At 45.1% G+C, this 12,399-nt stretch overlaps 2 protein-coding genes across 6 annotated transcripts in view; one reads left to right on the forward strand and one right to left on the reverse strand.

Annotated features, from left to right (window-relative positions):
- Nucleotides 1-12,399, forward strand: part of LOC135258127 (interferon-induced protein 44-like) — a 43,617-nt gene that overhangs the window by 6,666 nt on the left and 24,552 nt on the right. For 3 of the 5 annotated variants that reach the window (XM_064341386.1, XM_064341385.1, XM_064341384.1), the window contains exons 4-5: nt 2,589-3,088; nt 4,448-4,499. In XM_064341386.1, coding sequence (XP_064197456.1) covers nt 2,589-3,088; nt 4,448-4,499 — 552 coding nt within the window. Of the gene's footprint in view, nt 1-585; nt 1,141-1,520; nt 1,874-2,588; nt 3,089-4,447; nt 4,500-4,710; nt 4,907-5,251; nt 5,405-6,157; nt 6,330-12,399 lie in introns of those variants that run through there. The other 2 variants (XM_064341387.1, XM_064341388.1) reach the window with 2 other exon arrangements.
- LOC135258128 (rab GTPase-activating protein 1-like) overlaps nt 1-12,399 on the reverse strand; it is a 38,812-nt gene that overhangs the window by 523 nt on the left and 25,890 nt on the right. The gene's annotated exons all lie outside the window — the stretch shown is intronic.

Genomic DNA, 12,399 nt, shown 5'->3' on the forward strand with positions numbered 1-12,399 from the left:
CCTGAGAGACGGAGGGTTAATGGTGCACAGGGGGAATTTTGAGGTTGCTCAGAGCTTTGGTAAACCAGTTTTGGGTGTTCTGGAATTTGATCTCCAGGGCCCCCTTCTGGTGCTCCAAGTCCTGAGGAAACAAAGACATGACACACCCCCAAACACGCTACACACACTGTGATAGGCCCAGAAACATGCCTATCCTAACACGACACATCCCCAAACACGCTAAACACACTGTGATAGGAGCCATAAACTTTGGCAATTTCTGGCCATTGTATTGTATTGTGTATTGCACATACATTGCTATTCGTCATCTTAAGCCTTGTCCACTATAACTTTTTTTTCTGAAGGCACCCCACCTGCATTGCATTAGTTAATATCTATCTGCATAATAGTCGTATGTATATGTGAGAATGCTGTATTGTGAAATACCCCCCAGGTGACCGTAATCCCCACTTTCAACTCACCTGTGATCCAGGAGTGGTACCGGGAAACGCTAGAGCGACAGGAGGGACTGGACATCACGGTTTTGGGCTGCAACAGCACAGTCGCCATGCAGGACGAGGTCTTCCCCGCCTGCAAGCTGGAGTTCTGAGAGAGAGAGAGGAAGAGAAAGAGGGAGGGAAATGGAGAGGAGGAGAGGCAGAGAGAGAGAGAGACAGAGGGGAAGAGAGAATGTTTAAAAACAAAAACACTCACTGCTTACTGCAATTTGTTAATTTGGACTTTTTGTCGCTGATTGTTAACGCTTATTTTGCTGTGGGTTATTCCTCAAGCTTGAAAAATATGACATTATCTCATGAACTGAACTTTGGTAAAGTTGTTTCGAAAATACTTCTTTATTCCTGAGGAATCTCTTGTGGCCATACCTCATTTACTCTAGCTTTTCAGATTTAACTTCAGTCCTGGCAGGCCACAGTGTCTGCGGGTTTAACTCCAGTCCTGGCGGGCCGCAGTGTCTGCAGGTTTAGCTCAAAGTCCTGGAGGGCCGCAGTGCCTGCGGGTTTAACTCCAGTCCTGGAGGGGCCACAGTGTCTGCGGGTTTAACTCCAGTCCTGGAGGGGCCACAGTGTCTGCGGGTTTAACTCCAGTCCTGGAGGGGCTACAGTGTCTGCAGGTTTAACTCCAGTCCTGGAGGGCCGCAGTGTCTGCAGGTTTAACTCCAGTTGTGTTCCATTGTGTGGATGGGCCCCATGGTCTGGTATCTGTTATGTTTCCGATTGGAGAGTTGCCTGCCGACTCCAAGCAAATCTGCAAATATCCAGCCTTGAGATATTTGTTTTAGAAAGAAGGATGTACAGTTTGCAGAGATTGTTTTCTTTGTTTCCTCTAAACACGTAAGTTTTTAAAGATGAACGCATGTTAAGTTAATGGTTCATTGTATTACTTACAGTCATTTTTATTGTGTCATTAATATGTATAGAAAATAAATATTGTTGTTGGTCTGGTCGTGTTGTTAGCCCTTTGTCTGACACAGTTACTCAAATAACCCGTGTGGATGCCCTTGGGTTATCTTTCATTGTAAGTCGCCCTGGAAAGTCCGGTCCAAGAAAATAATGAAATGTAAAACACTGGCTACAAGGGTAACCGTGATTATGGAATAGAGTATGGCTCGTAAGGACGGCTGTATTGCCCACTTGGAAGTTATAAGTTCTCGCGTTATTTTACTCGGTACAATCAATGTATCAGACAACAGTTCATAAATACTGTGCATGCGTAATGTTGAATGTATCTGAATAGTTACGTCATTTGCATAAGTCTGTACAAAAAAGAACGGAAAAAGCTTTTCCGTAGTTCATACTGAAACTCAAAGCAAAGCCGTAGCCTATTTGCTTCACCACCCGGATAGCACGCAAATTGGATTCATCGTCAATAACAGGTACGTTATCTTTTATTCATCCCAGTTTTGTCTAGGAAAATACCGTTTTGTTTTTGTACACTCAGAGTTCAGAAGTACTCACATATACGGACATATAAACGTACCGATTATAACGTGCTCGGCGTCGTAGGGAAGTGGTTTCGCACGTGGTCCAAAACAAAAAATCTCAAGATTGAACACAATGAACAGAAATATGAATGAACTGAAATATTTCATATGTACTCTTCTATTTGTCGTCTTGGCAAGACAAATTGACCTTAAGATGAAACGTATTTACGGGAAAACGAAAGTGATCTAAAGTTGGCATGCAGTTGGGCTAAGTGAGGCTTTTGTTTTCATTTCGCTTTTCAGAAGTTTTACTTTGGTTAACGAAATAATAATACAAATAATAGCCTATAGATACCCCGAGCATATTGTCATCAATAATCAAGGGTGTACAGTAACGAAGTACATTGACTTGAGTACAGTACTTAAAGTTACAATCTCGAAGATTTCCGTTTTGTTCTCTTTGGCGGTGCCAATAGAGCTTGTAAGTGTAAACGTCACCAAGCCACTCCCCCCGTTTTCCCGCAAATTTGTCAATGGGAAAATGAATGGGGCAATTTTCAATAAGCAATATTTTTAGTTACAAATTTACATTTACATTTAGATTATAAATGTAAATGTATAAAGAATATAAATATAAATGTAAATATAAATGTAAATGTTCCCGCAGCCTCCTACCAACCATGAGTTCTGTCAGATCCGCCCTTTCCCGCGAGCAGGAGAAGCAGCTGGGCTCCCGCCTTGGCCATGTGCGGCTGAGCCTGCTGTACAAGGGCAGCGTTCACGGCTACACCGCCGTCGCTTTCCACGCCCGGTGTGACCGGCAGGGCCCGACCGTGGTGGTGGCCTACAATGGCGCCGGCTTCGTCTTCGGCGCCTTCACCAGCAAGAACTACACCCAGTGTGGGCAACACGTCGCCGACGACAAGGCCTTCCTGTTCAGCTTCCGGGAGGGGGACGGTGGGAAGAGCCCCCTCCGCATCATGCCCAAGAGCGAGGCCCAGGCCTTCACAGACGGGAACACGGGGCCCAATTTCGGCTCGCTGGTCTTCCTGAACGGGAACCAGGCGGCGGTCGCCAGCTATCCCGGGACGTTCTACAATTTCGAGGTGGCAGAGATGCATGGCGGGGACCTGGTGCTGACGGAGTGTGAGGTGTACAGAGTGGAGGGTGAGCCCTTAAAAACGCACCGGAGAGATACTGCAACTTTCACTCAGTTAATATATATATATATATATATGTATATATATATATATATATATACATATATATATACACACATATACATTGTAATACATTGCGGGTGCAGCAGGTGGCACTGTAGCCTCACTGCAAGAAGGTTGGGTTCGAATCCCAGCCTGGGCCTTTCTGTGTGGAGTTTGCATGTGTCCACGTGGGTTTCCTCTGGGTACTCCAGTTTCCGCCCACAGTCATGTAGGTAGGGTAATTGGAGAGTCTAAATTACCCATAGGCACAAGTGTGTGAGTGAAGGGTGAGTGCAATTTAGCAATATATTTTTCTTTTACATGATTAAATATTGTACTTAACATAAATGACAGTATATCATCCATTTCAAGTAAAGATTTCTTGTTTTACAGACCTGTTTTTCTTGTAAAATATACCAATATACTGCCCATTAAAGCAGAGCCCAGGAGTCTTTCTACAATAACTAGATTAATTATTATTTTAAAAATCCTGACCCAACAATCAGAGGGATGCATCTATGACTCTCACCCCGCTCTCCATAATTAAATAGCCTTAATTTTGCAGTTGGTGATTCAGGAACTCAATCTCGCTCACATGCAGACACAATCACATCACTTGCAAACGGAATGGTTGGCTATGATCAGCACTTGATACATTTGAATTTTAACTGGAATTGCACATATCCTCCTGATACAAATCCGTGCACATGTATTTAATTAACATTCAGTGCAATTAACAATGTATTTCGCCACATTGCGCAAGTAGCGTATCTACATTTTGAAGGCTAGTGAAAGCTCATCCTTTGAAATAATTAAATGTTGAAAATTTCATTAGTATAGCCTGCCACTGTCATTAAATGTGTGCCCATACATTGGATCTCCATGTATGGAAAATATATTTGTGTTGTGTAAGGAATCATTGCGATGATTACACCTTAGTCATTACATGCTATTGCACTGCGCAGGTTCAACTCTTTTCGGCTTAAGTCATCTTTGAATAGGCTTAATAAATGCTCAGGTTACCGACTCATTTTGTGCTATATTTGATTCCATGTATGGGAATATATTTGATTGCTAGTCTTGATGTTGTTCTCTTAGTCATTATTCTGATAGGCTAATCAGATTGCTCAGGGTTCGACTCTGTTTCTCTCTTAGTCGTTATTCTGATAGGCTAATCAGATTGCTCAGGGTTCGAATCTGTTTCTCTCTTAGTCATTATTCTGATAGGCTAATTGGGTGCTCAGGGTTCGACTCTGTTTCTCTCTTAGTCATTATTCTGATAGGCTAATTGGGTGCTCAGGGTTCTACTCTGTTTCTCCCTTAGATCTTGGAGGCCTTCTGGAGAAGCCTTGGAGAAATATCCTCTGGCGTTCTGAGTAAGCAGCCATTTTACTAATGTCTGAGTCGGGCTGGGATTGGTTAATACTGAAGCTAAGCAGGGCTGGGCTTGATTAGTATCGTAAAAAGTTAGCCAGTTAGCATGGTCTATCCTACACAAGGGCAGTTTCCCTGCCTTCTTCATCTCTCCATCTCTTCCTCCGTCTCTCCCTCCACCCCTCTCTCTCTCCGCTTCGTCTCTCACTGCAGGAAGAAGAAGGAGCTGATGGAGTTTGTGAGGAACTACAGGCCCATAATGAACGCCGTGCGACAGGCTCGCATCCTGCTCATTGGGCCGGTCGGCGTCGGCAAGTCCAGCTTCTTCAACTCCATCAACTCCATCTTTCGGGGTCATGTGACTAGCCAGGCCATCGCGGGCAGTACAGCGAAGAGTCTGACTACCCAGGTACATCAATCAATCAATCAATCATACTTCCTCAATCAATTACATTCAATCAATCAGTGAATCAATCATACCCATTCTCGCTAATCAATCATTCTAGCTTAATGAATTGCTGTCAATAATAATCAATCAGTCAGTCATATTCATTCAATCAATAAATCAGTTAATCACCACTCAGTGAATTCAAACTCTCACTCTCTAAATTTATATATCAGCCACTTCTCACAAACAGAATTAGATATAAGTACAGTATTTGGGTTTCCTTTGGCGAAGATGCACATCATTTGCCATCATGCTATGACCTGTTACCTGTACCCTGTGACCTCTGACCTGAGACCTGTCCTTCAGTTCCGCAACTACCAGGTCAAGGCTGGGAGGGAGGGCAAGCCCCTCCCCTTTGTCATGTGTGACACTATGGGATTGGAGGAAGCCACAGGGGAGGGGCTTCACATGGATGACATCACAAGTGTTCTGAGAGGCCACGTTATGGACAGGTACCAGGTGAGGACTCTGAAGCTGTTCATCGCTGATAAATTCATAGTTTAAAGGCATGCTGCGCAGGATCTTTTAGCCTTGCTGCGGTCCTGTGTGTGCAATCAAAGAAGTCTCCTCCTCCGTCCTCAGCCCCGCCCACTCACCCATGATTTTATATTTCATATTTTATATCAATTTTTATATCATTTTTATATTTGTGTTTTTGAGGACAAGCAGTTCTAAAATGGACTCTGCTTTTTGAACGAGCCCTGCTGGTTCTTTGCTTCTGTTCCGTTTTGCCTCCCTGTATTTTCCAGTGCTTGTACATCTCTGCCATTGCAGTAGCTTGCTAGCTCCAAATGTGGCTCTGTAGCCACACCCACCTCTCAGGCTCTGTAGCCACACCCACCCCTCAGGCTCTGTAGCCACACCCACCCCTCAGGCTCTGTAGCCACACCCACCCCTCCCAACACACAGAAAATAAACATCCCGAACAGATGTTTGAAGAAGAACTACAAGCACTGAAGCACATATTATGATCATTAAGAGATTCTGCATCATAGATATGACTGAGCATTATGTTAAAAGATTTTTCTTTTCATTCATTTTTAAATGAGCACATTGTAAAATCACTTGTCTGTATGTGCGTCTGTCTATCTCTCTCTCTCTCTGTCTCTGTGTATCTCTCTCTCTCCCTCTCTCTGTCTGTCTCTCTCTCTCTCTCTCTCTCTCTCTCTCTCTCTCTCTCTGTCTCTCTGTCTGTTTGTTTTCTCCTCTCAGTTCAACCCCTTAGTGCCGCTGCAGCCGGACTCGCTGGGGTATCGTAAGAGCCCCGCCCTCGGGGACATGGTCCACTGCGTGGTCTACGTTCTGGACGGCAGCAAGGTCAAACAGATGAAGCCCAAGCTGCTGGAGAAACTGCATGACATTCGGCGCAGGGTCAATCTGATGGGTGAGCCACTGATGGGCGACGGGCACACCCCCAAACACACTAAACACACTGTGATAGGCCCAGAAACATGCCAATCCTAACACGACACACCCCCAAACACACTAAACACACTGTGATAGGCCCAGAGACATGCCTATCCTAACATGACACACCCCCAGACACACTAAACACACTGTGATAGGCCCAGAAACATGCCTATCCTAACACGACACACCCCCAGACACACTAAACACACTGTGATAGGCCCAGAAACATGCCAGTCCTAGCACAACACACCCACAAACACGCTAAACACACTGTGATTGGCCCAGAAACATGGCAATCCGAGCACAAAACACCCCCAAACACGCTAAACACACTGTGATAGGCCCAGAAACATGCCAATCCGAGCACAACACACCCCCAAACATGCTAAACACACTGTGATAGGCCCAGAAATATGCCTATTCTAGCACAACACACCCCCGAACACGCTAAACACACTGTGATAGGCCCAGAAACATGCCTATCCTAACACGACACACCCCCAAACACACTAAACACACTGTGATAGGCCCAGAAACATGCCAGTCCTAGCACAGCACACCCCCAAACACGCTAAACACACTGTGATAGGCCCAGAAACATGCCAATCCTAGCACAACACACCCCCAAACATACTAAACACACTGTGATAGGCCCAGGGACATGCTTATCGACCCGTGACTCACCCTCAAGCATGCAAAGACTGGAAAGGGTTACAAAGCCATTTCTGAGGCTCTGGGACCACACCAGAACTACAGCGAGAGTCATTATCTCTGTTAGGATATTTTGCCCTTATTCGTGGAGTCAAATGCAGGACGATGAAGAACACGCTGACAAAGTTTCCTCAGAGGATTTGTGGTTTAATTCAATGCGCAAGGGAGAGACAGACCCAGCACACTCGGGCGCTGCGCTGAGAGAATCTCTGCCCATCACACTGTGTGGTGTCTAGATATACAGTTTTCCTTCATACACATCAAAAGGTTGAGTTAAGTGGCGGACCGGAGACAAATGGTCTTGTCCCTTCCTGTGGACCCTCGCAGCCATTTAGCATAGGAATGTGACCTCCTTGCCGCAGACACTAGAGGTGTTATACGGAGACACACTACAGAGGTGCTAGACATACAGGCATACAAACTACAGACACAGTGATGGCAGAGAGGGAAACACAATACACTACATACAGTCTAATATATATATAGTACTACATAGTTACTAAAACAGGGAACCTATCAGTCCCCCATTTTGTATTTGGGAATATGGTGCTAAATGCCATATTCCTCATAACCTATTCAGGCCTTTACCCCCAGTGAGCAAGCACATGGCAACAGTGGCAAGGAAAACTCCCCTAGCATAAAGGGGAGAAACCTTGGGAGGAACCAAGGCTCAGCAGGGGGGACCCATCCTCCTCGGGTTGGCCTGTGTACAGTTCTGGTGAGAGAATCAATTTCTCACAATTTAAAGATTGTCCAGAAGTTTTCCTGGGTTTTTCAAACCCCACAATTGACAGTTTACAACTCTCCATATGTCCTTGTTGCATTGGAAAGATCCCCATCCAGTTTGATTAAAAGTATGGTCCCAAGTCCAGATGTATCCACTCGCGTTGGTGCACATTTGAGAACTGCGGATCCGCATATCTTTCTGCCTTAAGGTGTGTTAACACAAACCGGCTTCCCAGTACTTTGTGGGGAAGAAGGATTGAGCTGCGCTTCATGTTGTGTTGGACTTGTGTACTTTCTCAGACGAGTCAGGTGAATCCATGTTGGTATTCCGGTCAAGCGGGCAGCTGATGGGGTGGTGAGTAACACAGTATGTTGTCCAGTCCAGTGAGGGCCGAATGTCTTTTTCTGGAAGGACTTCACCAGGACTTGGTCTCCGGGTTGGACTGCGGGGCTCTCCTCCAGGTCTGTCACTGGATCTGGTTTTGTCCGTGGGTCCTGTGGTACACACTGAGACAAAAGCTTACAATATTCCAGCAACCTATCTCCCATCACATGCAATTCTCCTCCTGCAATACACAAATCCCCGGGAGTCCTCATGGGTCTACCTGTTAGCATTTCAAAAGGAGAGAGTGATTCAGGATTAGTGGGGCCTGCTCTTAGGGAAAGAAGGACAGCCGGTAAGTGTGAAACCCAGTCTTCTCCAGTGCCTGCAAACAACTGTTTGGTTAGTTTGTTTTTTAAGCTGCGGTTCGCACGTTCCACCAGACCGGAGCTTTGGGGATGAAAAGGGCAGTGAAACTTTTGTTTAATCCCCAGTGCTCGGCATACTGTTTTAATGATTTTTCCTGTAAAGTGAGTACCTTGATCACTGTCAATAGCACATGGCAAACCCCATCTTGGAATTATTTCGGTTAATAGCACTTTGGCTACGTCAGTTGCTGTGTTGTGCGCTGTTGGAAATGCTTCTACCCATTTAGTAAAATGATCAATGAGCACCAGCACATATTTCTTTCCCCTACATCCTGGTAGAGGACCGATGAAATCAATTTGCAATTGGGCAAACGGTTGTTCTGGTCTGGGCTGTTGTCTCATTCTCACTTCGATGGTTGGTCCGGGGTTGCATCGAGAGCATGTGATACACCTGCGGACATAGTCATTGATGTTAGTGTTTAATTTTTTGGATGCCACCATGTTTGCTTCATCCGATGTTGCATGCGCCATGCTCCATCATGTCCTAAGGAGTGATATAAGCTAACCATAGTACTCATCAAAACAGCTGGTAGGATCACTGTGTTGTTTGGACCCCTCCATATGTTGTCTTCATCTGCCCACCTATTCCCATTTGAGTGTAGGTCTGTACCTTTTGTGTGAGCTTTAATTTTAATTACTGCCACTTTGGTAGTTCAGTGGCTTTATGCAATTTCCCCCATTTTGTATTGGTGATCCTGCACTGGTGGTAAATCCCCTGTTAGCCCACAAGTTCAGGTAATCATGTACTACTCCAAATGCATAACGTGAGTCAGTGTATATGTTTACATTGTTCCCTCCCATTACTGTACACGCTTCTGCCAAAGCCCATAATTCCGCAACTTGTGCTGACTGATTCACCAGTCTACCATGTTTCACTAACTGTCCGTTTTGTGTTTTGTGTTTTTTTTCCATCTATATAAAAAGATGAACCATCAACATATAGGCCAAATGCGCCCTGAATGGCGATTTCTTTCACGGTTATCAAAATTACCTTCCCCTTCTACACAACAGTGATGAGGTTGTCCCTCATCAGGATTTGGGAATAGGGTAGCTGGGTTCAAAGTAGTTATATGTTTTAAATGTACTGATGGCATCCGAAGACTTGTTTCCCATCGAGTCCATCGAGCCACGTGTACTGCTGTCAACCTTTTTCTTGACAAAATAGACAGAACAGAATGAGGGACTACAACATCAATTTCCTGTGTGCTAATTAACGGCAACGCTTGATTTAAGGCAATGGAGGCAGCTTTAACGGCTTGTAAACAGTCCGGCATCGCTTTTACAACCACATCTAATTTAGAGGAGAAATATGCAACCGGCCTTTGTCTGTCCCCATGCTTTTGTGTCAGCACCGCCGCCATGTGTCCTGTATTTACATGAGTATATAGTGTGAAAGGCACAAGTGGGTTGGGGAGAGAAGTGCGAAGTTTTTTGTTTTAAAATGGGAAAAGCCGTCTCACACTCAGACGACCATTCTATCCCGTCATGTGGACCCCCCGCTCCCTTTAAGAGGTTGTTTATCGGTTGAACAATTGTTGAGTAGTTGGGTATATGGGTCCGACAATAATTAAAATACCAAGTATTTTGCGTAGCGCTCGTGCTGTAGTAGGTCGCCGCCACTCTGTTATGGCTTCAATTCGGTTTGTGGTCATTCTCTTACACCCCTGTGAAACCATATACCCTAGATAAATGACTTCTGTTTGTGCGATCTGTGCTTTGCGTGGGTTACACTTCACACCATGTTTTGCCAGATGTTTTAAAATAACATCTAAGTCTCTACGATGCGTGTCCGTATTTTGTACGAAATTAATAAATCATCGACATATTGGCACACACATGATTTAATTCCAGGGAGGCTATTAATTACATCAGCTAACACACATTGCTGCATATTTACCTTTCTCTTTATTGTTTTTCTGTTGGGACCACCATACGTTCAGTGCCTTCTCTGAAATTACAACCGGAGTCATTTTTGCTAGGGAATGGGGGATTAGTTCTCATTGCTTTCCCATATCTTTTAACCATAGCTTTTAATGCCGCTGCCATTAGATCCCCGCATAAAACTTCTTTCTCCGTCATCATTCCCGTAGTTGGTAGCCCTTCAGAATTACGCAGATTAGCTATTATGAGCCGTTAACTACACGAAAGGAAAATATGCGCTTTTACTCTTATATTATATGGGTTATATATACTATATTGTGTACACATATAACAAACATATCACGTAGGCCTAACACAACAATACGTTATTCTGTAGACATGACAACACTGATGGAGCTCCGAACAAAACAACATTGAGTGCACTTTCTCGCATTCACTCGCATTGGTAAACAACCAAGGTTCTCTTCTTGCACACACTTTGGCACGCAGCCCAGTTTTTTCACAATTTGCAGTGTTACTCCGAAACACTTAGGCTACTAACAGCAATCAGCAACACCAAAACTTGTCCAACAAATTATTACACAGACGCTCCCTCGTCTGATGTGTTCTGACCCAAAACGACACACACAGGAAATATCACGTTACTGTTTTAAGGAAGGTGGACGCTACTTCGCCCGTGAGCCCGACGTGGCTCGAAACGTGTCCTTCTGCCAAATACCGACACACGTTACTGTTTTAAGGAAGGTGGACGCTACTTCGCCCGTGAGCCCGACGTGGCTCGAAACGTGTCCTTCTGCCAAATACCGACACACGTTACTGTTTTAAGGAAGGTGGACGCTACTTCGCCCGTGAGCCCGACGTGGCTCGAAACGTGTCCTTCTGCCAAATACCGACACACGTTACTGTTTTAAGGAAGGTGGACGCTACTTCGCCCGTGAGCCCGACGTGGCTCGAAACGTGTCCTTCTGTCAAATACCGACACACGTTACTAAACAGACGCTCTTCTTGGCGTAGTGGACCCGACGTGGTCCGGAACGTTACGTGACTTCACCCAGCACGCAGACGTTACTAAGGAAAGTGGACGCTACTTCGCCCGTGAGCCCGACGTGGCTCGAAACGTGTCCTTCTGTCAAATACCGACACACGTTACTACCGACGCGTTTCTCAGCGTCGAGGACCCGACGTGGTCCGGAACGCTGCCGTGCTCTACTTCAGCACGCAGACGTTACTGAACAGATTGACGCTCCCGCGTACTCTGTTAATACTGCTAGCACTACCACATTAAAATGACGTCAACATTAAAAGACAAACTCATCAGTTGTTACATCAAAGTCCCGTCCACGTAACTATTTCTTAAAATACAGAACAGGAGTCACTTCCAAATTGCACCAAGGAAAATCAACGCCTAATGAAGGTGGTAAGTTGTGTTTAATAAAAGATACTCACCTTCTTGTTGATTCTCGTTGTTTCAAGTGGAAGATATTTCCTGTCCCTTCGTGGTCGCCAAAACTGTTAGGATATTTTGCCCTTATTCGTGGAGTCAAATGCAGGATGATGAAGAACACGCTGACAAAGTTTCCTCAGAGGATTTGTGGTTTAATTCAATGCGCAAGGGAGAGACAGACCCAGCACACTCGGGCGCTGCGCTGAGAGAATCTCTGCCCATCACACTGTGTGGTGTCTAGATATACAGTTTTCCTTCATACACATCAAAAGGTTGAGTTAAGTGGCGGACCGGAGACAAATGGTCTTGTCCCTTCCTGTGGACCCTCGCAGCCATTTAGCATAGGAATGTGACCTCCTTGCCGCAGACACTAGAGGTGTTATACGGAGACACACTACAGAGGTGCTAGACATACAGGCATACAAACTACAGACACAGTGATGGCAGAGAGGGAAACACAATACACTACATACAGTCTAATATATATATAGTACTACATAGTTACTAAAACAGGGAACCTATCATCTCCAAA

Source organism: Anguilla rostrata, chromosome 6 (assembly GCF_018555375.3).
Source record: "Anguilla rostrata isolate EN2019 chromosome 6, ASM1855537v3, whole genome shotgun sequence".
Taxonomy (NCBI): domain Eukaryota; kingdom Metazoa; phylum Chordata; class Actinopteri; order Anguilliformes; family Anguillidae; genus Anguilla; species Anguilla rostrata.